The 27726-nt window shown below is 43.0% G+C and overlaps 1 protein-coding gene across 7 annotated transcripts in view; it reads right to left on the bottom strand.

Moving 5' to 3' along the window:
* Positions 1-27726, bottom strand: part of LOC109886277 (phosphorylase b kinase regulatory subunit beta) — a 90195-nt gene that overhangs the window by 4813 nt on the left and 57656 nt on the right. For 4 of the 7 annotated variants that reach the window (XM_020477999.2, XM_020478013.2, XM_031809649.1 and 1 more), the window contains 11 exons: positions 19861-19916; positions 16914-17007; positions 13857-13940; positions 12986-13090; positions 12747-12829; positions 5415-5505; positions 4880-4938; positions 3578-3740; positions 3355-3436; positions 1824-1881; positions 1458-1548 (listed from right to left, as the gene is read on the bottom strand). In XM_020477999.2, coding sequence (XP_020333588.1) covers positions 1458-1548; positions 1824-1881; positions 3355-3436; positions 3578-3740; positions 4880-4938; positions 5415-5505; positions 12747-12829; positions 12986-13090; positions 13857-13940; positions 16914-17007; positions 19861-19916 — 966 coding nt within the window. The remainder of the gene's footprint in view (positions 1-1457; positions 1549-1823; positions 1882-3354; positions 3437-3577; positions 3741-4879; positions 4939-5414; positions 5506-12746; positions 12830-12985; positions 13091-13856; positions 13941-16913; positions 17008-19860; positions 19917-27726) is intronic. The other 3 variants (XM_020478005.2, XM_031809647.1, XM_031809648.1) reach the window with 1 other exon arrangement.

Below are 27726 nucleotides of genomic sequence, written 5' to 3'. Positions count from 1 at the left end.
CAAGCATTGGCTGGAGTGGTATAAAGCTAGCCACCATTGGACTCTGGTGCAGTGGAAACGCGTTCTCTGGAGTGATGAATCACACTCCACCATCTGGCAGTCCGGTGGATGAAGCACGGGTTTACGGAACGCTACCTGCCCCAATGCATAATGACAACTGTAAAGTTTGGTGGAGGAGGAATAATGGTCTGGGGCTGTTTTTCATGGTCGGGCTAGGCCCCGGGAAGGGAAATCAGCATACAATGACATTCTAGACAATTCTGTGCTTCTTTATGGCAACAGTTTGCACAGAGCCCTGACCTCAACCCCATCGAACACCTTTAGGATGAACTGGAACGCAGACTTCGAGCCAGCCCTAATCGCCCAACATCAGTGCCCGACCTCACTAATGCTCTTGTGGCTGAACGGGAGCAAATCCCAGCAGCAATGTTCCACCATCTAGTCGAAAGCCTTCCCAGAAGAGTGGAGGCTGTTTCAGCGTCAAAAGGGGAGACCAACTCCATATTAATGCCCATGATTTTGGAATGAGATGTTTTTTTCTAAACGGTTTTGGAATGAGATGTCATTTCTGAACGGTAACAGATATGTATGAAAAGACCCTCAAATAAAAAGATTGTGCCTCATATGAAACATATTGATCTCACATCCAAAATTCTGGAGTATAGAGACCATATAAAAGTTCTAGCTTCACTGTCCAAATACATTTGGAGGGGAGTGTACATGGTAGCATTCAGGGTTGCTTAGCCATACACATCAACTTAAAAAAACATTCTCAATAGATTTCCAAATAAAATGGAGAAAACACAGTGTTTTAAGCTTTAAAAAGGTGTACTTTCACCGTATCAACAATATTCATCTCCCATTTACCACACCCAGCCATCTATACCTATAGTAAATTGTGCTCATATCGTTTTAGCACTGATATGGTCTACAGCTTATATGTCTACATATTTTGTCCATGAAATGTCAGGCTAATTGCTCAAAGGGCATGTTGTGATGTTAAACCATTGATGTTTTGTAATATGAAAGGAACTTATTTCAAGCTCCACTTATTAACACGTGTTAAATAAATGAGAAAGGAAATTGGACCAAGTACTGATGTGGTTCCAGAGCAAGGTGGACCCCGGCTGGATTATGGGCTGTTCCACTCTCTGACTCTCAGGTCTCTTTTAAATTATGTTCAATCTTAGCACTGAGCAATATGAAAACTCACGACCAGTTCCCCATAACACAGCCGAACCATCACAACAACAACAACGGCAAGAACAAAAAGGCCAACGGAGCATGTGAACGTGAAATTGATCGTTCATAGAGAGCAATTGGACAGTGCTGCAGAGGAAAGTAGCGCATGAGTGAAGCATAGCACTCACAGTTAATGGTACACGTTGTGCACAGTGACTGAGTGGCTAGCTGAGCTAATACAGCACACATGCTACACATCAACTCTACTCCATTACCTGCTTGCCATGGACCACCAGTGTGGTGATATGAGGGGCTATAGAACCGGCAAACTTCTTGATAACGGCTGCAGCGTAACGCACCGCTAGCCTACACCCATAGAAATGTCTATCATTGTTTACAATAGTTGTGAATTCAGTGGATACATTTACAATTTTGATGAAGACAGACATAGGAGAACAAGAGAAAATGTTATTCAAATCTTGAAACGACAGTAAAAGTATCTGAAAGGCAAAAATGTTGAAGGCTCTTCATAGAGGTACTGTAATGGAAGGATATCATCGGCCACATAAAATAAAATACAAACTATTCTTTCAGGTAAAATGGAAAGGGAATGATATGCTAGAGAAAGAAGGAAATCTGACCAAAGTTTCCTGGTCCCAGCTATTCTGTAGAGTCTCTCCATGTCTTCCATTAGGGTCTCTGGAAACAATTAAAAGGCCTCTGTAAGTGAACTGAGCAATGCAAATCACTGGATATATTCTAGAAATGATGTAAAACAAACAATGTAAACTGTAGATGATTGGGTCTGAAAACAGTGTTTGCCAAGACACTGCTATTCTTGACACTAGCTGCATAGACTATGCCTTGGTTGAATTGATCCCATTTTGTATTTGTATTATCATTTAGTCATGGGGTGCTAAATGGATTAGGCTATGGACATTTCATTTACAGTGATGCACTGATTCCCACCCTGGGGCTAGTTGGCCCGTTAGTCTGGCTCTGATGAATAGTGTTAAAAGTATCTGTTCAATGTTAAAAATGTTTAAACAAAAATATTACCTACAATTAATTACAATATTAATTAAATACATGTCCTTCCAAAACATTATAATTAGGATATTAAAAAGCATATTTTCTCTATGCCCCTGCTTGGCCTGTTAGGAAACAACAGAGTAATCTCAGTCACCAAATCTCAACCCAATTGAACACTTATGGGAGATTCTGAAGCCGGGCCTGAGACAGTGTTTTCCACCACCATCAACAAAACACCAAATGGAAGAATGGTGTCGCATCCCTTCAATAGAGTTCCAGACACTTGTAGAATCTATGCCAAGGTGCATTTAAGCTTTTCTGGCTCGTGGTGGACCAACACCCTATTAAGACACTTTATGTTGGTGTTTCCTTTATTTTGTCAGTTACCTGTATTTCAGTCAACAACAGCTAACTGTGTTTCCTCTTGACATAAAACTTTAAGCTATAAACCACATGATTTAAAATAGAAGGGAATGGAGAGATGATTGTTGTGTGGAGGATCTGCTTTTTCTTGCTGGCTACAGTTAGTCGCGATAGCTAACATTAGCATGCTAGGTAGCTAGCTGCTTCTAAATAGCCAGCAGGCCAACTCTTACAAACCACATCATTTGAAATAGAAGTGATTTTATTTATTTTTTTATTTTACCTTTATTTAACCAGGTAGGCAAGTTGAGAACAAGTTCTCATTTACAATTGGCGAGAGTTGTTGCATAGGGTTTGTCCTTTTTGATAACAGCAACTGTGGATTGTTGGCTTGCTAGCTAGCTTGCTTGTATGCAGTGAATGTGCACTCCTGAGCCTGAGTCTCGAGAAGGATCTTTCACCCCACCGAAAAAGAAAAAAAATGCTGCTGGACCAATCACGGCCTGTCTCGTCCGAAGAGTATGATGTCATTATCCAAACAAATTTCAAGTGTATATTTTTTTTTTTACGGTTTGTTTCAATAACAAGTTTGAGTTTGGGTTTTCCTGAGAGGGTTTTCTCTCATTTATGTTTTGGCTACAATTACAAGAAAAGGACGAGTCAACAACATTATTTGGGTATGAGCAAACATAATATTAGTACAAATAGATTTTCACTGGACTGTTATTTTAACAGAGTAACACCATTTTGCATGTGTGTTTTTGATTCTGTCCCTACCATCATTGGCAAAGAAGTCAGGACCCTCTTTCTTCATGAGAATACTGGCAAGCTGTGCTTGACTGGCCAGGCAGTCACAGTCCTGAGTAAGACAAAAACACAGAAAGAGATCAAAGGTCATGCCATAGGAGTGTAATGACAGTTTAGAGTCAGATCTAGAGCGCTACATTAAACACCCATCAACTTTTGATTGAAGCTGTCCTAATATCGACGCCGTACTCACATAGAATTTCTGCATGATCTCGTTGGTGGATTTGTGTTTCCACTCCTCAATGTCGATCTCAGGCTGCTGCTCCAGGTTTGAGGCATTGGGTGTGCTCGTCTGCCTCTTTACCTTGGAGTGCTTGGGCATCTCCAGCTCCTGAAAGTTCTTAAACTCTGGGATTCTATACAAGCAGAAGTTACATGAGTATTTTCAGGTTTACAGGCAAGTTAAGTTCTTTACACACTGATTCCTTGATAATAGTGGTCACCAACCGGTCGAACGTGATCGACTTGTCGATCGCCAAACATTTCTGTAAAAAACCCAACGATAAAGCCTTGTGTTCCGATTTTTTATTTTTTTATTTGTCTCTGATTGTTGGTGGTAGGTGCAGCCAATTCAGCTGCCCTGCGTGCCGGGTAGGCAAACTATTGCCATTTCATGTGTCTGAAGGTACAAACTCTGCCTTCCCGGTGGGCATGGAGAGGAAATCAAGTGCACTATGCCACCGCTGGCATTTCTCAGATGACAGAGTCTGCAGTAACATAGCAGGCATAAAATAAATATACAGCAAAATTGATTCTGTGATATTTCAAAATGCTTGTTTTTCCTATTTCCACTCTGCGCTACAACAAGCAGTGCAGCAGTAATGAATGAATGTTGTTATTATTAGCGGCTTGGGTCTTTTTTAATATCTCCTCTGTTCATAGGAGTAACAACATGAATTTGTGCATGAGGCAGAAATGCGGTGCGACTCGAGTTTCACCATCAGCTGGAAAACAGTGTCCCTTTTTGGTGAGTGTCAGTGGAGGAAAGGGAGAGCGGAGGGATGTTGAGAGACGGACCCTCAGTCTGCTGCTCTCTCCCTCTGCTGAGACTGACAATTAGATGCAGGCACCATCAGCTCAGTAAAATAAAAATCAAATGACTTAAATGTATGCTCACTCAGCTGTGCCTCAAGTAATACAATGGATCTATTATGGGTGTGATCATATAGCCTACCTCAAATGTTGAAATATAATTTTTTTAAATATCCCGAACAACAATGCATTGGCAGGTAAATTCAAGCAAAGCCAGTATGTGGTGATAATGTATTGGGCCTATAACTTACTGCAAACCTCATTGCCACAATACTGTTTTAAATTGGTTATTGTTGCATAGGCTTAGATTTTCTTAAGTCATGTTAATATAAAAATCAGAGCGGTAGATCTTGGCATGCATTTTGACTCAGAAAGTGATCTCGACTCAGAAAAGGTTGGTGACCACTGCCGTATAAAGATTGTGTCACAAAACAAAGGCGGAACGACAGGAACAAGCTCTTACTCTGCTTCATTGACACGAAGGAAGTCCAACTGCTCCACAATAGCTCCTGATATCAGGGTCTGGAAGCACAAATTAATAGATACATCAAGGAATCTCATTTACAGGGGATAGGAACAGTTCAGGTGATTTCAAACATTCCGACTGAAGTCACATCAAAATGAAGACAGCCAGTTAGATGTGCAAAGGGGAATTATGTCCCCAGAAGAATGAGATGATAAAAGGGATTGACTATGAGGGATGGAGCCCTTTGTCTGCTCCTAGAGTTAGGTGCGAGGGGAATATTGAGTGTCCTTCTTAAAAGACGTCACATCAAAACATCTAAAGAACTCTCTAGAGACACTGAAAGTCATTATAACAGTAGGAAATAGAACTCAGTGAAGGCAATTCAAAGGCATTGGATTTGCAAACATACATATTCACTATATCTGAATGCATTTCCAAAGGAAAGGAGAACTGACAATAGTATTGTGAGGGTAGATATCACAACGCCTCAAAGAAGTGTCAGTAGACTGAAACAAGTAAAAGTGCTGAGAACCTGAAGTCTGTCCACGTGAACCTTGACCCCACCGACGCTCCCCTTCTTGAATGATGCCAACATGTCCAGGACTGGGTTGAAACGACTCCCCCTGATGGATAGAAACCAAGGGTATTCTACTGTTACCATTTTCAATGGTCATCATTTTCTCCATATTAACCTAATGCAGGCCTGGGCAATTATTTTCCATGCAGGGCCACATTAGAATATATTTTTGCCATCACGGGCCAGAATCATATTACAGGATTATACATCATGTGTATGACTGTGTTGACAGATATATCTACTGTAAATCACATCCAGATATGCTACTTATTTAACTTTTTTAACATGCACAGGAATAAACCACATCCATGTTCTACTTTTGGTAGGTATTTTCATTATTAAACAGGCAATGAACTACACAGGGAGGGAAAAGTACACTGTGCATTCAGCACCACGGACAGAACTCTTGTTAACAGGTATGCAAAAAACACAAGAGAGAGAGAGAGAGCTCAACATTATATTTAAACTACTCAATCAGTGTGAGGAGTGAAGTCTCTTATGGGGATTGACTAGAGCAGTGAAGTCAGGTATAGTTTCTGACGTCGCTATGCGCAGGATTGCTGAGAGGTGAGAGTCAGTAAGAGATCATCTGTGCCTTGACTTGTTATATTTCATCATTGAAAATGTCTGTTCACAAACAAAGGTTGACCCAAAAATTACAAACATCTTTTTTTAATAAATTTTTTATTTCACCTTTATTTAACCAGGTAGGCTAGTTGAGAACAAGTTCTCATTTGCAACTGCGACCTGGCCAAGATAAAGCATAGCAGTGTGAACAGACAACACAGAGTTACACATAAACAATTAACAAGTCAATAACACAGTAGAAAAAAAAGGGGAGTCTATATACATTGTGTGCAAAAGGCATGAGGAGGTAGGCGAATAATTACAATTTTGCAGATTAACACTGGAGTGATAAATGATCAGATGGTCATGTACAGGTAGAGATATTGGTGTGCAAAAGAGCAGAAAAGTAAATAAATAAAAACAGTATGGGGATGAGGTAGGTAAAAATGGGTGGGCTATTTACCGATAGACTATGTACAGCTGCAGCGATCGGTTAGCTGCTCAGATAGCAGATGTTTGAAGTTGGTGAGGGAGATAAAAGTCTCCAACTTCAGCGATTTTTGCAATTCGTTCCAATCACAGGCAGCAGAGAACTGGAACGAAAGGCGGCCAAATGAGGTGTTGGCTTTAGGGATGATCAGTGAGATACGCCTGCTGGAGCGCGTGTTACGGATGGGTGTTGCCATCGTGACCGGTGAACTGAGATAAGGCGGAGCTTTACATAGCATGGACTTGTAGATGACCTGGAGCCAGTGGGTCTGGCGAGGAATATGTAGCAAGGGCCAGCCGACTAGAGCATACAAGTCGCAGTGGTGGGTGGTATAAGGTGCTTTAGTGACAAAACGGATGGCACTGTGATAAACTGCATCCAGTTTGCTGAGTAGAGTGTTGGAAGCAATTTTGTAGATGACATCGCCGAAGTCGAGGATCGGTAGGATAGTCAGTTTTACTAGGGTAAGTTTGGCGGCGTGAGTGAAGGAGGCTTTGTTGCGGAATAGAAAGCCGACTCTTGATTTGATTTTCGATTGGAGATGTTTGATATGAGTCTGGAAGGAGAGTTTACAGTCTAGCCAGACACCTAGGTACTTATAGATGTCCACATATTCAAGGTCGGAACCATCCAGGGTGGTGATGCTGGTCAGGTGTGCGGGTGCAGGCAGCGAACGGTTGAAAAGCATGCATTTGGTTTTACTAGCGTTTAAGAGCAGTTGGGGGCCACGGAAGGAGTGTTGTATGGCGTTGAAGCTCGTTTGGAGGTTAGATAGCACAGTGTCCAAGGACGGCCCGGAAGTATATAGAATGGTGTCGTCTGCGTAGAGGTGGATCAGGGAATCGCCCGCAGCAAGAGCAACATCATTGATATATACAGAGAAAAGAGTCGGCCCGAGGATTGAACCCTGTGGCACCCCCATAGAGACTGTCAGAGGACCGGGCAGCATGCCCTCCTATTGGACACACTGAACTCTGTCTGCAAAGTAGTTGGTGAACCAGCAAGGCAGTCATCCGAAAAACCGAGGCTACTGAGTCTGCCGATAAGAATATGGTGATTGACAGAGTCGAAAGCCTTGGCAAGGTCGATGAAGATGGCTGCACGGTACTGTCTTTTATCGATGGCGGTTATGATATCGTTTAGTACCTTGAGTGTGGCTGAGGTGCACCCGTGACCGGCTCGGAAACGAGATTGCACAGCGGAGAAGGTACGGTGGGATTCGAGATGGTCATTGACCTGTTTGTTGACTTGGCTTTCGAAGACCTTAGATAGGCAGGGCAGGATGGATATAGGTCTGTAACAGTTTGGGTCCAGGGTGTCTCCCCCTTTGAAGAGGGGGATGACTGCGGCAGCTTTCCAATCCTTGGGGATCTCAGACGATATGAAAGAGAGGTTGAACAGGCTGGTAATAGGGGTTGCGACAATGGCGGCAGATAGTTTCAGAAATAGAGGGTCCAGATTGTCAAGCCCAGCTGATTTGTACGGGTCCAGGTTTTGCAGCTCTTTCAGAACATCTGCTATCTGGATTTGGGTAAAGGAGAACCTGGAGAGGCTTGGGCGAGTAGCTGCGGGGGGGGGGGGGGCCGGAGCTGTTGGCCGAGGTTGGAGTAGCCAGGCGGAAGGCATGGCCAGCCGTTGAGAAATGCTTGTTGAAGTTTTCGATAATCATGGATTTATCGGTGGTGACCGTGTTACCTAGCCTCAGTGCAGTGGGCAGCTGGGAGGAGGTGCTCTTGTTCTCCATGGACTTCACAGTGTCCCAGAACCTTTTGGAGTTGGAGCTACAGGATGCAAATTTCTGCCTGAAGAAGCTGGCCTTAGCTTTCCTGACTGACTGCGTGTATTGGTTCCTGACTTCCCTGAACAGTTGCATATCGCGGGGACTATTCGATGCTATTGCAGTCCGCCACAGGATGTTTTTGCGCTGGTCGAGGGCAGTCAGGTCTGGAGTGAACCAAGGGCTATATCTGTTCTTAGTTCTGCATTTTTTGAACGGAGCATGCTTATCTAAAATGGTGATGAAGTTACTTTTAAAGAATGACCAGGCATCCTCAACTGACGGGATGAGGTCAATGTCCTTCCAGGATACCCGGGCCAGGTCGATTAGAAAGGCCTGCTCACAGAAGTGTTTTAGGGAGCGTTTGACAGTGATGAGGGGTGCATAACTCCTAATGTTTGGAAAGTGTTGTTCATCGAGAGATACATAGAACCTTGTCAGTGACATTGTTTTGAATATTTCTCTAATCACTGCATCAGTCTGAAGATTGATAAGCTCAAGTTGCAGGTCTGTGGGAGCGTTATCCACATTGAAGCTGAAAGGAGAGGAAACCAACAGCATGTCATTTTCCAACACTTTGAAATCCTCAAAATTATGAGAAAACGAACAGTTCAAAGCACGCAGCAGCGATGTATACTTCTCCCGCTGGTCATCTGATAGGGAACAGACTAGTAGTGTCGGAATGTGGGTGAGATGGTTGGCTTCTAGTTGGCGGGTCAGGAGTAATTTTCCCTTGAAGGCTTTGACAAGGCTGTACATCTGATGTGCAAAAAGGCCCTTCCCTTGTAGTTTAGAATTCAGTTCATTCATGAGCAGACCTTAGTGCTGCTTTTGATACCATCGATCACCACATTCTTTTGGAGAGATTGGAAACCCAAATTGGTCTACACGGACATGTTCTGCCTGGTTTAGATCTTATCTGTCGGAAAGATATCAGTTTGTCTCTGTGAATGGTTTGTCCTCTGACAAATCAATTGTACATTTCGGTGTTCCTCAAGGTTCCGTTTTAGGACCACTATTGTTTTCACTATATATATTTGACCTCTTGGGGATGTTATTCGAAAACATAATGTTAACTTTCACTGCTATGCGGATGACACACAGCTGTACATTTCAATGAAACATGGTGAAGCCCCAAAATTGCCCTGTGTTTCAGACATGAGGAAGTGGATGGCTGCAAACTTTCTACTTTTAAACTCGGACAAAACAGAGATGCTTGTTCTAGGTCCCAAGAAACAAAGAGATCTTCAGTTGAATCTGACAATTAATCTTAATGGTTGTACAGTCGTCTCAAATAAAACTTAGACTACTGCAATGCTCTACTTTTCGGGTACCCGGATAAAGCACAACATAAACTTCGGTTAGTGCTAAATACGGCTGCTAGAAACCTGACTAGAACCAAAAAATTTGATCATATTACTCCAGTGCTAGCCTCTCTACACTGGCTTCCTGTCAAAGCAAGGGCTGATTTCAAGGTTTTACTGCTAACCTACAAAGCATTACATGGGCTTGCTCCTACCTATCTCTCTGATTTGGTCCTGCCGTACATACCTACACGTACGCTACGGTCACAAGACGCAGGCCTCCTAATTGTCCCTAGAATTTCTAAGCAAACAGCTGGAGGCAGGGCTTTCTCCTATAGAGCTCCATTTTTATGGAACGGTCTGCCTACCCATGTCAGAGACGCAAACTCGGTCTCAACCTTTAAGTCTTTACTGAAGACTCATCTCTTCAGTGGGTCATATGATTGAATGTAGTCTGGCCCAGGAGTGGGAAGGTGAACGGAAAGGCTCTGGAGCAACGAACCGCCCTTGCTGTCTCTGCCTGGCCGGTTCCCCTCTTTCCACTGGGATTCTCTGCCTCTAACCCTATTACAGGGGCTGAGTCACTGGCTTACTGGGGCTCTCTCATGCCGTCCCTGGAAGGGGTGCGTCACCTGAGTGGGTTGATTCACTGACGTGGTCATCCTGTCTGGGTTGGCGCCCCCCCTTGGGTTGTGCCATGGCGGAGATCTTTGTGGGCTATACTCAGCCTTGTCTCAGGATGGTAAGTTGGTGGTTGAAGATATCCCTCTAGTGGTGTGGGGGCTGTGCTTTGGCAAAGTGGGTGGGGTTATATCCTTCCTGTTTGGCCCTGTCCGGGGGTGTCCTCGGATGGGGCCACAGTGTCTCCTGACCCCTCCTATCTCAGCCTCCAGTATTTATGCTGCAGTAGTTTATGTGTCGGGGGGCTAGGGTCAGTTTGTTATATCTGGAGTACTTCTCCTGTCCTATTCGGTGTCCTGTGTGAATCTAAGTGTGCGTTCTCTAATTCTCTCCTTCTCTCTTTCTTTCTCTCTCTCGGAGGACCTGAGCCCTAGGACCATGCCCCAGGACTACCTGACATGATGACTCCTTGCTGTCCCCAGTCCACCTGGCCGTGCTGCTGCTCCAGTTTCAACTGTTCTGCCTTATTATTATTCGACCATGCTGGTCATTTATGAACATTTGAACATCTTGGCCATGTTCTGTTATAATCTCCACCCGGCACAGCCAGAAGAGGACTGGCCACCCCACATAGCCTGGTTCCTTTCTAGGTTTCTTCCTAGGTTTTGGCCTTTCTAGGGAGTTTTTCCTAGCCACCGTGCTTCTACACCTGCATTGCTTGCTGTTTGGGGTTTTTAGGCTGGGTTTTTGTACAGCACTTTGAGATATCAGCTGATGTACGAAGGGCTATATGAATAAATTTGATTTGAGGGCCATGATGTCCACGGTGAAGGTAAAAATCAGCCAACCATTCTTTATCTTTCAGTTGAGGGAAATCCACATATATTCCTTTCATTTGCAAAAACTCAGCAATCTCCGACTTCAGGTCCCACACCCTTTTAAGCACTTTCCCCACGTTTGTGTGGTAGGGGAGATCCGCATGACCCGACTCTGTCTCTTCCAACAATGAGACAAACTGCCTGTGGTTTAAAGATTTTTCTCTTGTGAAGTTTACCTCTTTAGTGAATATATCCACAACATGGCTCATTTTCAGAACACATTTACAGAGTACCTCCTGATGAATAATGCAATGCAGGAAAAACAATTCTGATCTGGGTTCAGCTCAGCTACTTGATCTTGTATCCTTTTCAAAAGACCAACATTTTTTCCTGTCAAGTTTGGGCATCCATCAGTGGTCACACTGGTTAACTTTTCAAAACTCAGTCCCAGCTTTGCCACACACTTATTAACCTCCTCCAATAAATATTTTCCTGTGGCTGTGCTCTTCATTGACGACACTGAAGCTCCTCTGTAATTTCAAAGTCTGGGGTTATGCCTCGTAAGAATATCAACAACTGTGCCGTGTCACGTGCATCACTGCTCTCATCTAGGACCAAGGAGAAATAGGTGAAATCCTTTACCTTGTCTTTCAACTGTTGTTCCATATTCTCTGCAATGTCCTCAACACGCCCTGTCACTGTTCATATTGACAGGGAAATATTTTCGAACAGTTCTTTCTTGTCGGGGCAAAGTATTGCTGCAGAGTCAATTAAACATTCTTTAATGAATTCGCCCTCAGCGAATGGCTTGCTATGTTTAGCAATTTTGTGGGACAGTACATAGCTAGCTCTCGCAATTATGTTGTTTGCTGAATGCAGTTTTGTGAGAAGTCCTTGCCTCTTTTGCAACTCTTTCAATGCCTTCGCCCTCTGCTCAGAAGACATATCCCTACAGTTCTCTGTATACTTCATCTGGAAGTGTCGGGACAAGTTGTAGTCTTTCAAGACAACGATGCTCTCGTTGCACACTAAGGGCACAGCTTTCCCTGATACCTCAATAAAGAATTATTTTCGATGTCCACTCTTGCTGGAACACCCTACATTCGTGTTCTACTTTTCATTTTCTTTGAAAACCTAATTTTTGCACAATTTCTAGCTAGCTACTATTTGTAACTGTGATGTGTGTCAGCCTGTCAGTCACTGTCTGTCCTCGTGTAGTTGTTATTTATACGTGCCTTCAAAATAAATGTCCCACAAGAGGTGGGAGTTAAATCATGACACAAAGGTGAGTATTCATTGGGCTTTAAGTTGAATAACAAATATGTTTTTCAAAACATTACTATCGCAAAATCTGATCTGAGCATGATTCCGCGGGCCGTATTGAACTAGGTCGCGGGCCACATACGGCCCCCGGGCTGGCCTTTTCCCAGGCCTGACCTAATGAGTATTGAGCTGTTTTATATGTTATTCCACTGACTCCTATAGAACAACCTCTACTGTGGACAGGTAAGCTATTTTATTGTATTTAAAAGGTGCTCTTTGGATAATGATCAATACTGCTGTGATCAGCATAACACCCAAGCTAAAGTGATATAAATGACTATAATGAAACTCTTATCGGCAAATACAGGGGACACCTCCTGTGCTGGATTCCAATACACTCTAAAGCAGTAACCCTTACAGTACAGGAAATACAAAAGTAGATCTTACTTGATGTTGTCCTCTCTGATGAGGACCAGGAAGAGTGGGCGACCTTTCATTTTCCAGCTATGCTTGATGAACTGCAGTGCATTCTACACACAAAGATATGTAACACATTAAACTTGCATTGACCAAACAGACAGGCAGTCAGGGACACAACATGGTGAGTGTGCAGGCCCCAGAACTAGGATTAAAACAGACGAATGTCTAAACAGCCGTGTGTATGAGGTGAGTTCACCCCAGCTCACCTTGATGTCGTCAATCAGCAGCATGACATCCTGGGATAAGTAGAAGTCACTGAGATCAAAGACGATAGGGTAGCACACCACAGTCTTCCCCAGGATCCGATAAATCTGTGGGGAGTGGAGCAGACACATTGCATTACTTGATCCTGCAGGCCAAGATGGATGGCTCGGAGGTACCGACATATGACTCAGGACAGGACGTAAAACAACCCATCGATCTTGAGGAAGGAATACACAGGAGCTGGAACACATAGACATTACAGTCCTGCGAGCACAGATACGTCCTAAAACTAACACACAACCTCTCCTCCACAAACAAACACACAAATATGCACAGGCACACTCGCTCTCCCTGTCCGTCTCTAAAACACAAGAGCACGCCGACGCACACAAACAAAGAGATGATAATAATGCCCTCTGGCAGGACGCCCTATTCCATCAGAACACATAAAAGTTCCATTAAAAGATTGTCTTAGTAATAGATTTGGACCTGTGATTGATTCATTTTGCAATTTTGTATTTTTTTTAAATGCAATTCAGCTGTGTAAACTTATTTGGATGACCTTCACTGGACACAACTAGAAGGAATACCAAAAAAATGACAGCAGCTCACAATATCAAAGTGGATTATGAAATTAAATGACTATATTTTCATCATGCATTGCATGGCAGCAGTACTTTGTACAATGTTAAGAGTCAGGCAAAAATATGTATAATATCTATGTACATTATATCTGTACATGTAAATTAATATTATTCTGTTTCTGACATGTGGTTTCACACGCAGAAGTGCTGGTTTATGTTAATCAGTGAGGAGGTGGTGGTGTGCCCATGACCTCTGAGTATGTGCTAGCAATGAGTGGTGAACACTCACCTTGCAAGTCCCCATGCAGCCCACTGGCCTTTCTGGACGCCCACTCAGCCCCAGCTTCTTATTGATGGCCAGGAAGCGGTACGCCTGGGGGGGGGGGGGAGAAAGAAAAATACATACATATTTCAGTTACGTTTTTTTTTTTTAGAAGCCTAGTTTTAAAATTACACATAAAATCTTGGACCGTGGCCTATTGACCAACGACATTTACATTACAGCTGACACTAACAAACAGACCACAACAGCATTACCTTCCTTCTATTCCTCCAGGCAAGTCACAGATCAATCGACAACTGCTATCAACATAGCTAGCTACCTTCCTTCCCTCTCTTACACATATCCAGCCTTCAGATCTGACAACACACTCAGTAGATATGACAGAGATCATAATGGGAGTCATTTTAAAAATGCCAGGCAGGGAAAGTTGTCTATTTTTACTGCACCTCCAAAGATCAATCATCCTCATATCCCTGGGGGATTTTCTTTTGTTGCGATCCATAATCTAAAATTACTTCCCTCTGAAGTTATGAGACGTGTCAGTAGTTAATGGCCCCTACAGAGCCTGCATAAGACGGCTCTGTTGTGGAGCCTCTATGGGTCTGTTTAGTGCTATGGTGCAAGTGGGTTTACTGGAGAGTTGTCAGAGGGCAGAGATATATTGCAGGCCCTTGCTGTAAAGCTCAACACCAAGTAGCTCAGTTAGTTAGTTAGTAGGCTCCGTCAGTCAGGATCGGCCCTCACTGCTCCCAATTCTTTCACTTCTACCTGGTATGGTCTTGGTGTAATATTGCCTTGGCAAATGGAATTTGAATATTTAAAATATATTTTAATTTAATTTTAGCTATGTAAATGGTACAAGGTCACAGAGTGTCTGTTTCCTGAAGACACTCAAACTAAAATAGAGGTAACAACCTGTATGCCAGAGTGATCTGGAAAATTGTCGTCAATCCATAATGCAACAAAGCAGATAATGGGCATTGATTTTACAGCACCTGATCCATTCATGTGGAGAGGCACACTGCAGTCCATGTGACCTCTGTTTCATACTGCCCTTATCTTTCCACACCAGGCTATAAATGCTCCTGGTCAATAACACTGACTACATACTTCAGTGGCGCTGCAGGAAACGTAGCTAACCGGCTTCAATACACAGCAATAACCAGTCGTACCAAAGAGCAATGTGTACATCCTACCACTAGATGGAGCTCTGCCACTCCTCCTGCTTTTCCCCATCTTCGAATGAGTTGGAAAGGAATTATACATGGATGGAAAGTACGAAAGATAATAGGAGAATCAAGCAATTAACAGAATATTATGATAATATAAAAAAAAGCAGAGTTCACAAAGACGGGAAACATTTATTCAGAATTAAGTCGCACAACAAATTCCCAGCGCCCCTGGCCATGCCTCCTGTTTGAAGAGAGACGTTGTGTGAACCTTTGTCTGCACCCACAGCTCCCTGTCCCTGCCTATGGAATACCAATGAACACACCACAGCATACGGCTCACATCACAAAGTCCTCTCATTCAGACCACAATTGAAAGCAACCAAACTGCTAATATGATTGCTGCTAATGCCATCAAGACGGCTACACTCTGAGTGTGTCATTAGGTTGGGTGATATGAGGACTGTTGTAACAGAAGGCTTTAGTGTCGCAGTGTCTCCGTTTATCAATCAATGTTTTTTCAATGGAATAAAGGCTTGCTAAAGTGCCAAAAATGCAGCATTTCGACATGTCCCTCTGTCAACCGCATCACCTTGGGTAAGATTTTCCCAAAATGTCTCCCAAGTTTCACCATCAATTAGAAAGCCCTCATTATTTTGCTGCTTTGACAAAGTAATTTCTGAAGATTATAATGCATTTCATGTGATTAGGTATTCATTTACATCTGTCCCTCATGTTAAGGTTCAATAAGAACACTGTCAACCCTGTTACTTTATTTGGCACTTACTATAGTATTTCAAAAATCATGAGATAGGAAAATGTGTTTTCTTTATGACCGAATGTTCAAATTAGTTGAAATCAAAACGGCTTTTTTTGGACCCATTGGCTTTTATAGACATGATCGCTGGGAGATGGGTCAAAAGACATGCAGAGGGGTTGGGGAGGCATCACCGAGGCAAATGGAAGCTATTTTGGCAGCGCTGTTGCTGTGCCACCTGGGTTGAGATAAATAACATGCTGCTGGACGTAATTGCCGCTCTCCTGTTGTCAAGCAGCTGTTGTAAACACAATCGAACAGCAGAGAGAGATGAAGCGAGCGACGCAATGCAGAGCGGTGGCCCAGCCTTTAACAGATTCAAAACGCATGGGATTTAATATTTAGCATGCTGCTCGTCCTGGCTCGTGACACCTACCCAATCCACTGCTGCATAACTACATTCCCAACAACAGGGAGGAAGAGCAGAGGTAGACCTTTCTAAGATGAATTAATATATTGGGAAAGGCCAATGCTTTTCAATACGCATTACAACAATACAGTAATACTTTAAGACTTGAATGCCATATTGATCAAGTCACAGGTCAACTGGTAAATCACACAGACCCATCTCCAACCTCACTTTGACTGATTGAGCAACCAAGAGGGATTTCTTAATAGAACATGGATGTAAGATTGACAGTCAGATGAATTGACTAAGCCCATATGCTCGGCTGACATATTGATAATATGGCCTTGGACATCTAGGTAATTGACTGATTTGTTTATTGATTTCTAAAATCAGGTGTATTTACCTACCTTCAGAAAATGTACAAGAACGTTGCACAATCGTCTCTCCTTGCAGTGAGCATTTAATGACCAACGTTTGGGCTCGCAGCAGGCCTAAGGTCAGGATGTGGTGTTACCCATTTGGGTGCGGCAGGTAACCTCGGATCCCCGAGCTGACAAGGTAATAATCTGTCGTTCTGCCCATGAACAAGGCAGTTAACTCACTGTTCCCCGGTAGGCCGTATTTGTAAATAAGAACTTGTTCTTAACTGACCTGCCTAGTTAAATAAAGGTTAAAAAAAGAAGATAGTGACGAATATCACTCATATTTCATTCTGTGGTATAACTCACATTGACCAGCTCCTTCTGGGCCCAGATCTGAATGGGCTCCACCTGCTGGGGTGTCTGAGTCTGGATGCCATAGGTGTTCAGAAACACCTGCAGTCTGTAACACAACACAACACACTGTTAGGCTACATAGCCGGGACTGTTCAGGAAGCCCAACAGTCTGGGTGGCCAAAAGTACATTAGCTATGAAAAAGAGCGCCACAAACTGGTGGTGGACTCCGATAGAGGTGCCGGTTAGAGGACGTAAATGACCAGTAGGAGACAGATGTACAGAAGACACGTTTATTACCAAACAGACACACAGGAAACAAGAAGGAGGATAGACTACTGAAAGTGTTGTAGTGTACATGACCATCTGATCATTTATCACTCCAGTGTTAATCTGCAAAATTGTAATTATTCGCCTACCTCCTCATGCCTTTTGCACACAATGTATATAGACTCTCTTTTTTTCTACTGTGTTAATGCCTTGTTAATTGTTTACTCCATGTGTAACTCTGTGTTGTCTGTTCACACTGCTATGCTTTATCTTGGCCAGGTCGCAGTTGCAAATGAGAACTTGTTCTCAACTAGCCTACCTGGTTAAATAAAGGTGAAATAAAATTAAAATAAAAGTATTGTATAGTGATTTTATGGTCAAAGACACACGAAAACACCAGTCAGGGAGTCCAGAAGAAGGATTGTCCATGTGGAAAGGTTCAAATGTGAGTTGATGTGGAGGACGGGAGTTGTCAGAGGTTGTACAGAGGTTGTCTCAACCTGTTCTCCTCCTGGAAACAACTGAAGTGTTGAGAGGCAGAGTGGGGTTTGCCTGCTCCCAGGCTAGGCTATTGATTGGCTGGCCAGGTCAGCTGAATCTGTTCCCTGACAACCTGGTCCCTAACACATTGGTGTGAATTGGCCTCTGCCACTGAACAATAGGGTCAGGCTGAGGTGGGGGATGGTCACTTCTACTGCAGAGGAAAAAAAAAATCACAGAGTTTGTCTACACGTCCTAGCCAGAGAGAGGGTTCAGTAAGGGTTTAATGATTAAAGTTATATGGTTTTGTACAAGCTACATCTTGAAAAATCCTCTGAAACAAGCATTAGGTAAAGGCTTGGAGGAAGTGATCAGACAGAGTGTTAGGTTAGCTGCTGAGGAAAACCTGCCATCTGATTGGAACAGCAGGACAGGTTAACAGGCTCCACAGCTAAATTAGGGTGCTAATAGATGAAGACTGCGCACTGGCCAGTCGCTTAATGTGCACAGTGCAATAGCACCACAGACGAGAGAAGGAGAAAGGGAGGAAAAACAACCAGCTTTCTAAACTACCATAGACTCTCTCACGCACACGTACACATACAGTTGAAGTCAGACGTTTACATACACGTGTGCGAACGTCCTGACATTTAATCCTAGTAAAAAATCCCTGTTTTAGGTCAGTTAGGATCACCTCATTATTTTAAGAATGTGAAATGTCAGAATAATAGTAGAGAAAATGATTTATTTCAGCTTTTATTTCTTTCATCACATTCCCAGTGGGTCAGACGTTTACATACACTCAATTCATATTTGGTAGCATTGCCTTTAAATTGTTTAATTTGGGTCAAACGTTTTGGGTAGCCTTCCACTAGCTTCCCACAATAATTTTGGGCCATTCCTCCTGACAGAGCTGGTGTAACTGAGTCAGGTTTGTAGGCTTCATTGCTCGCACACGCTTTTTCAGTTCTGCCCACAAATGTTCTATAGGATTGAGGTCAGGGCTTTGTGATGGCCACTCCAATACCTTGACGTTGTTGTCCTTGAGCCATTTTGCCACAACTTTGGAAGTATGCTTGGGGTCATTGTCAATTTGGAAGACCCATTTGTGCCCAAGCTTTAACTACCTGACTGATGTCTTCAGATGTTGCTTAAATATATCCACATAATTTCCCTGCCTCATGATGCCATCTATTTTGTGAAGTGCACCAGTCCCTCCTGCAGGAAAGCACCCCAACAACATGATGTTGCCATCCCCGTGCTTCACGGTTGGGATGGTGGTCTTCAGCTTGCAAGCCTCACCCTTTCTACTCCAAACATAACAATGGTCATTATGGCTAAACAGTTCTACTTTTGTTTCATCAGACCAGAGGACATTTCTCCCAAAAAATACGATCTTTTGTCCCCATGTGCAGTTGCAAACCGTAGTCTGGCTTTTTTATGGCGGTTTTGGAGTAGTGGCTTCTTCCTTGCTGAGCGGCCTTACAGGTTATGTCGATATAGGACTCGTTTTACTGTGGATATAGATACTTTTGTACCTGTTTCCTCAAGCATCTTCACAAGGTCCTTTGCTGTTGTTCCTGGATTGATTTGCACTCTTCGCACCAAGGTACGGTCATCTCTATGGTGGTGTGGTGGCTGCGTGGTCCCATGGTGTTTATACTTGCATATACTATTGTTTGTACAGTTGGACGTGGTACCTTCAGGCGTTTGGAAATTACTCCCAAGGATGAACCAGACTTGTGAGGTCTTGGATGATTTATTTTGATTTTCCCATGATGTCAAGCAGAGGCATTAAGTTTGAAGGTAGGCCTTGAAATATATCCACAGGTACACCTCCAATTGACTCAAATGATGTCAATTAGCCTATCAGAAGCTTCTAAAGCCATGACATCATTTTCTGGAATTTTCCAAGCTGTTTAAAAGGCACAGTCAACTTAGTGTATGTAAACTTCTGACCCACTGAAATTGTGACACAGTGAATTATAAGTGAAATAATCTGTCTTTAAACAATTGTTGAAAAAACTACTTGTGTCATGCACAAATAGATGTCTTAACCGACTTGCCAAAACTATAGTTTGTTTGAAAAACGAGTTTTAATGACTCCAACCTAAGTGTATGTAAACTTCCGACTTCAACTGTACTATTCTCTAATCTCAGAGACACATAGCTACCACCCACAGTTTTCTATTTATCTTTCCCATCACATACCTCTGGCTCTCAGCAATCAGGGCCACATGGACCACCGTGTCATTATCAATGGGACCCTGGAACACAGAGAGAAAGAGATAGGAAAGGTGAACATACTCAACTGCAGGGGAAAATACAAATTCAGTTAATAGTATATAATACAATCACAATAATATACTGATTTGTTATCTCTGGTATAATACATTGCAGTGAAAATTGCTCCGCTTGTAAAGTAAAGCTGTGAATAGGAGATAAGGTGTTTTGAGAGAATAAAAGAGTGGTGAGAGGAGAGAGAGAGGTGAACCATGAAACATACCTCACCGTACCCTGTCATTATAGAAGTTTGAACAGTGGTAATCTTTAGAGTGGTTATAAACTACTGATTTTGTAGTAGTTGGGTTGGCCATATTAAATCAGGAGTATCAGTGACCACAGTATTCTGGATAGGAGCTCTTATTTCTGGATAACCTGTGTGTTACATGCATCTTTGATATCCCGTTCCCGGGTATCCCTGTATCTGTGAATAAACAGAATATTCCTAATTGAAGTTTGAATGGGTGAAATGGAATAGTAACTGAAATCTGGACACTGACTGTAGGCCTATAACCTCTCACATGTACAGTAATATAATAACTCCTGCAGAATGATGCATTTCTTGCAGTAAAATGCTGGTGTCTCGGGAACAGGAGTGGAGAAATATGATCTCTTTCTTTCAGCGTATTGTGTTATCTTTGACACTTATGCAAGCAGACTGTTTTAACCACATACCGTAAAATATGCGCCCAAGATGAAGTGAAGTCTTATTAGAAACGTGTTTCATTGTTTTCTCAGCTTTTCATTTACTTCATTAAAACGGGTTAAACTGATGACAATGGCCATTTTGCACAGGACCAATCTTTCCACTGTTTGAGTTATTGCATTTTCTCCAGGTCCCTAAACCAAATTGAGAACTTTACCAGTGTTAGCTAGATTAGTGCATGCATTCTACATTACTCTGGTGAGCACAACTTTATCTAGTCTTCTAGGGCAACAAGTTACGACAGAAGAAAATCTGCCTATATCTAATTATAGTTGACAAACAAATGTTCTACCAAATGTCGGAAATGATAAGCAGAAGCAGTATAAATTAGGGGTCAATAAATTATGCTAGAATTATTATGGGGAATGGAACTGCGCAGGTGGCCTACTTTTTGAAGTGATTTGTTTGATAATCAGATGAAAACATCATCACACTGCGTAGACTGAGAAAAACACCAGTAAACAAAATAATATGTTTACATGCCACAGTATCCCGTCTAAGATCAGCATATTCCAGGCATCTTACCCTTGTTTCACATAACCGGGATACAAGCTTTATCGGGTTAATGTAAATGGGATATGATGTTTATATGCGTGAACTCAAAAGCAGAATACTGGAGTATCCTGAACAATAACAAGATACTGGTGTGTGCATGAAACATTGTCACAGATGCGTCGGAGAAGCAGTGCCTCTGCTTCAGAAGTAAGTTACATGAATAAACCTCACAACTATGGCATAAGGTGAAAGGATTGCATATGATACAACTGCCTGTCATACACCTGTGAACCTTTCAAGGAATCATCTTTCAGGATAGAATGACGTTGATCTAATGATCATGCTTACTTTCTCTTCTATTTGCCGCAATTGCATTTCCGCCTCAGCTCCGCTGAGTCCCGGGAGATGTATTCAGAGATAAGTGATTTGTAAACAGAGTGAATCTTATCACTTGAGTTAAATGATTAAAATCCCTGAGCCATTAGAATAGAACATCTTGTGATTCACAGGAGGGGGCTGTTCATCAGAGGCAACGCTCCTTTAGATGACCCGGCGGGAAGCCTGACGCAGGCAGAGAAGAGAAGGCTGGAAGCCATTTTGTTTGGGCGGAAAGAGCAGGCTTTTCTCAACACCCTCGTTATCATTAATCAGAGGAATCCGGGAGAGGGGGGGGTAAAAGAGGTTCACAGATATCTCTGCTGATTAATTGTGAGCAGCGGCTTCTAAAACACGGCAATGGAAATCATACCTCATTAGCATTCTGCTCCACAACACAAAGGAACCATTTGAAGAGAGAAAGAAGTAAAGAAAGAAAAAAAGAAATGAAGATGGAAATAAAAAACCAGAGGGAAAAAAATGCTAGATCACCTGTACTCCACACAGAGACACGTGCAAAGCTCTCCCTCGCCCGCCATTTGGTAAATCCGACCACAACTCTATCCTCCTGCTTCCTGCTTACAAGCAGAAATTAAAGCATGAAGCACCAGTGACTCGGTCTATAAAAAAAGTGGTTAGATGAAGCAGACGCTAAACTACAGGACTGTTTTGCTATCACAGACTGGATCATGTTCCGGGATTCCTCCAATGACATTGAGGAGTACACCACATCAGTCACTGGCTTTATCAATAAGTGCATCGAGGACGTCGTCCCCACAGTGACTGTACGTACATACCCCAACCAGAAGCCATGGATTACAGGCAACATTCACACTGAGCTAAAGGGTAGAGCTGCCGCTTTCAAGGTGCGGGACTCTAACCCGGAAGCTTACAAGAAATCCTGCAACAAACCATCAAACAGGAAAAGCGTTAATACAGGGATAAGATTGAATCATACTACACCGACGCGCATTGGATGTGGCAGGGCTTGCAAACTTTTACAGACTACAAAGTGAAGCACAGCCATGAGCTGCCCAGTGACATGAGCCTACCAAACGAGCTAAATCACTTCTATGCTCGCTTTGAGTCAAGCAACACTGAGGCATGCATGTGAACATCAGCTGTTCCGGACGGCTGTGTGATCTCTCGCAGTAGCCGACGTGAGTAAGACCTTTAAACAGGTCGACATACACAAGGCTGCGGGGCCAGACGGATTACCAGGACGTGTGCCCGGGCATGTGCTGACCAACTGGCAGGTGTCTTCACTGACATTTTCAACATGTCCCTGATTGAGTCTGTAATACCAACATGTTTCAAGCAGACCACCATAGTCCCTGTGCCCAAGAACACAAAGGCAACCTGCCTAAATGACTACAGACTCGTAGCACTCACGTCCGTAGCCATGAAGTGCTTTGAAAGGCTGGTAATGGCTCACATCAACACCATTATCCCAGAAACCCTAGACCCACTCCAGTTTGCATACCGCCCAAACAGATCCACAGATGATGCAATCTCTATTGCACTCCACACTGCCCTTTCCCACCTGGACAAAAGGAACACCTATGCGACAATGCTATTCATTGACTACAGCTCAGCGTTCAACACCATAGTACCCACAAAGCTCATCACTAAGCTAAGGAACCTGGGACTAAACACCTCCCTCTGCAACAGGATTCTGGACTTCCTGACGGGCCGCCCCCAGGTGGTGAGGGTAGGTAGCAACACATCTGCCACGCTGATCGTCAACACTGGAGCTCCCCAGGGGTGCGTGCTCAGTCCCCTCCTGTACTCCCTGTTCACCCACGACTGCATGGCCAGGAACGACTCCAACACCATCATTAAGTTGCAGACGACACAACAGTGGTAGGCCTGATCACCGACAACGATGAGACAGCCTATAGAGGTCAGACCTGGCCGGGTGTTGCCAGAATATCAACCTATCCCTCAACTTACCAAGACTAAGGAGATGATTGTGGACTACAGAAAAAGGAGCACCGACCACGCCCCTATTCTCATCGACGGGGTTGTAGTGGAGCTGGTTGAGAGCTTCAAGTTCCTTGGTGTCCACATCAACAACATACTACAATGGTCCAAACACCAAGACAGTCGTGAAGAGGGCACGACAAAGCCTATTCCCCCTCAGGAAACTAAAAAGATTTGTCATGGGTGAGATCCTCAAAAGATTCTACAGCTGCACCATCGAGAGCATGCTGACCGGTTGCATCACTGCCTGGTACGGCAGTTGCTCGGCTTCCGACCGCAGGGCACTTCAGAGGGTAGTGCGTAAGGCCCAGTACATCATTGGGGCAAAGCTGCCTGCCATCCAGGACCTCTACACCAGGCGGTGTCAAAGGAAGGCCCTAAAAATTGTCAAAGATCCCAGCCACCCCAGTCATAGACTGTTCTCTCTACTACCGCATGGCAAGCAGTACCGGAATGCCAAGTCTAGGACAAAAAGGCTTCTCAACAGTTTTTAACCCCAAGCCATAAGACTCCTGAACAAGTAACCAAATGGTTACCGGGACTACACTTTAACTATACATTCGTGTACATACTACCTCAATTGGCCCGACCAACCAGTGCTCCCGCACATTGGCTAACCAGGCTATCTGCACCGTGTCCCACCACCCGCCAACCCCTCTTTTTCCGCTACTGCTACTCTCTGTTCATCATATATGCATAGTAACTTTAACCATACCTACATGTACATACTACCTCAATAAGCCTGACTAACCGGTGTCTGTATATAGCCTTGCTACTGTTATTTTCAAATGTCTTTTTACTGTTGTTTTATTTCTTTACTCCCCCCTCCCCCACACACAAACTATTGGTTACTGTAAGGTACCTGTTTTATTCGGCGCACATGACATATAAACTTTGATTTGGTTTGAAATAATGCAGGAAATATCTTCTCTCTCTCCAGCCCACCACTATACTTCCCTGGCAGGTAATTAGGTTAAAAGCAACGCTTCAATAGGACAGCAGAATGTACTGGAACTTCTTAAAAGGTATTGTAGAGATCTGGTTATGTCTTAGGAACAAACAAAACACTGGATAAGACAGGTCAAGCTTCAATTAACACCTCATGTTCCTGCCTGCTGGCACCTGGCACTGGGCCCTAGGTCCTGGGCCAGGGTCCCCCCAGCTGCCGGGGTAACTGGGGCCATAGCAGATGGAGGGACAACACACCGAGGACACTACAGCCAGGAAACACTGACCAAGCGTTCTCTCATAATGCCACCTCAATGCTCAGTAAATGTGTGAACAGACATACTGTATAAACACAAACAAAACACTTAACATTTTGACTGGGGTTAGAGGAAGACGTGTATTGGAAGAGATAGATGGAGAGTTTATTTTTTCCGTATTTGTTTTCTTTTAGAGTAATGATGGTCTTATTTAATAGTGCAGTATATACCCAAGGCTCTACTGTCTGAAGGAGAGCTGAAATATTTACTTCGTCAGACACATTCTCCGTATGCTGCTACTAAAGTAATAACATCAATACATTGAGAGAAACATCAGTCAGAAATATCGCACTAATTGGAATAAACGCTCTTTTACAACTTGTCTAGCTACTCCTCTCGCATAACAGGCTGATGAAAAGAATGAGTACAATAAATTGCTCCTGAAAAAAAAAAAAAAAGAAACACCTGCAAGTAAAACTCCTCCAATTTAGGTAGGAAATTTGCATCAACAGTAGCTTGTGTCTCAGCATGAGAAATGTGCATCTCAACAAGTAGAAGCCCAATTGCAAAACAAGCTTAAAATGAGTTTAATCTCTGCTTCATTTGAGATTTTCCCAAATTAAAAGCATTGAAATGTGACACAGTGGTGCTGATGGAGGGAGAAGGCCCCTTCAGACTTCTCACACTGCACGCTTGGTACCAACACGTGTCCTCTGCATACAGATTGCGTTTCACACAGTGGAACTTTCCAAGCATTTGGAAAGTACCTTAGTTCTCAGAGGCATAATCCTGCTTTGCTCACAAATTGTAAGTAACTAAAATATACATATTAGAGGTCGGCCGATTAATCGGAATGGCCGATTAATTAGGGCCGATTTCAAGTTTTCATAACAATCGGAAATCAGTATTTTTGGACACCGATTTGGACGATTTTTTAAATATTTTTTTCTTTACCCCTTTATTTAATCTTTACTTAACTAGGCAAGTCAGTTAAGAACACATTCTTATTTTCAATGACGGCCTAGGAACGGTGGGTTAACTGCATTGTTCAGGGGCAGAACGACAGATTTGTACCTTGTCAGCTCGGGGATTCAATCTTGCAACCTTACAGTTAACTAGTCCAACGCGCTAACCACTTGCCTCTCATTGCACTCTACGAGGAGCCTGCCTGTTACGCGAATGCAGTAGAAGCCAAGGGAAGTTGCTAGCTAGCATTAAACTTATCTTATAATAAACAATCAATCAATCATAATAACTAGTTAACTACACATGGTTGATGATATTACTAGTTTATCTAGCGTGTCCTGCGTTGCATATAATCGATGCGGTGCGTATTCGCGAAAAAGGACTGTCCTTGCTCCAATGTGTACCTAACCATAAACATCAATTCCTTTCTTAAAATCAATACACAGAAGTATATATTTTTAAACCTGTATATTTAGCTAAAAGAAATCCAGGTTAGCAGGCAATGTTAACCAGGTGAAATTGTGTCACTTCTCTTGCGTTCATTGCACGCAGAGTCAGGGTATATGTAAGAGTTTGGGCCGCCTAATTTGCCAGAATTTTACATAATTATGACATAACATTGAAGGTTGTGCAATGTAACAGGAATATTTAGACTTATGGATGCCACCAGTTAGATAAAATATGGAACGGTTCCGTATTTCACTGAAAGAATAAACGTCTTGTTTTTGAGATGATAGTTTCCGGATTCGACCATATTAATGACCAAAGGCTCGTATTTCTGTGTGTTATAATTAAGTCTATGATTTTATAGAGCAGTCTGACTGAGCGGTGGTAGGCACCAGCAGGCTCGTAAGCATTCATTCAAACAGCACTTTTATGGGTTTTGCCAGCAGCTCTCTGCTGTGCTTCAAGCATTGCGCTGTTTATGATTTCAAGCCCATCAACTCCCGAGATTAGGCTGGTGTAACCGATGTGAAATGGCTAGCTAGTTAGCAGGGTGCGCGCTAATAGCGTTTCAAACGTCACTCGCTCTGAGACTTGGAGTAGTTATTCCCCTTGCTCTGCATGGGTAATGCTGCTTCGAGGGTGGCTGTTGTCGATGTGTTCCTGGTTCGAGCCCAGGTAGGGGCGAGGAGAGGGATGGAAGCTATACACGGGCAATACTAACGTGAAAAATATATTTTTTTAAATCGTCCGATTAATCAGTATCTGCTTTTTTTTTGTCCTCCAATAATCGCTATCGACGTTGAAAAATCATAATCGGTCGACCTCTAATACACATACTGTAGGCCTATCTCCTCAAAGAAATTGAACTATGAATGTACCCCAATACATGGTTCAATAGCCTGAAAAAAACACTACTTCAAAAGAATAGTCACTATGTAAATTATGACTATGACTGAATCATTTCACAGAGGAAAACTGTCAATCAAAAAAAAATATATGAAGTAATTGTAATGTTAGCAGATTTCACTTATCTTAGACGCAAAACCAATGTACAAAAACAGGAACTTAAAGATGTGTTACATGGGTTTTGTATAATTCCATTCAGTAGATTTGAAAGTAGCGCTCACGAGCCAAAATGGGTCCCTGAAAATGTTTCGCAATAAACTGTGTACAATACCATCCATTTATGTTATGTCCTGCAATTCGTAAAATATGTTACACATTTCTAAGTGCTTAAGATCCAGTTCAATCTCTTTAAATACCATAGTATGAAAAAGCATAAAAATGTATATTGTATATGGTAGGAAACCGCCAGGAGTCCGATGGGGGGACATTTTGTTTTTTACATATAGTAGCCTGTGTTTCCATCTTTTGTAGCTCCGTTGATAGAGCACGGTGCTTGTAACACCAGGGTATTGGGTTTGATTCGCATACGTATAATGTAAGCACGCATGACTAAGTCACTTTGGATAAAAGCATCTGCTAAATGGCATATATTATACTACAGTTTCTGTCCTTTTCTGACACAGCTTATGAAGACAACAATCCCTCCCAGTCCCATCCCTCCTCTCCCAGTCCCATCCCTCCTCTCCCAGTCCCATCCCTCCTCTCCCAGTC

Source organism: Oncorhynchus kisutch, linkage group LG3, assembly GCF_002021735.2.
Source record: "Oncorhynchus kisutch isolate 150728-3 linkage group LG3, Okis_V2, whole genome shotgun sequence".
NCBI lineage: Eukaryota > Metazoa > Chordata > Actinopteri > Salmoniformes > Salmonidae > Oncorhynchus > Oncorhynchus kisutch.
The sequence above is the reverse complement of the archived record's forward strand: the minus strand, read 5'-3'. Positions and strand labels throughout refer to the sequence as shown.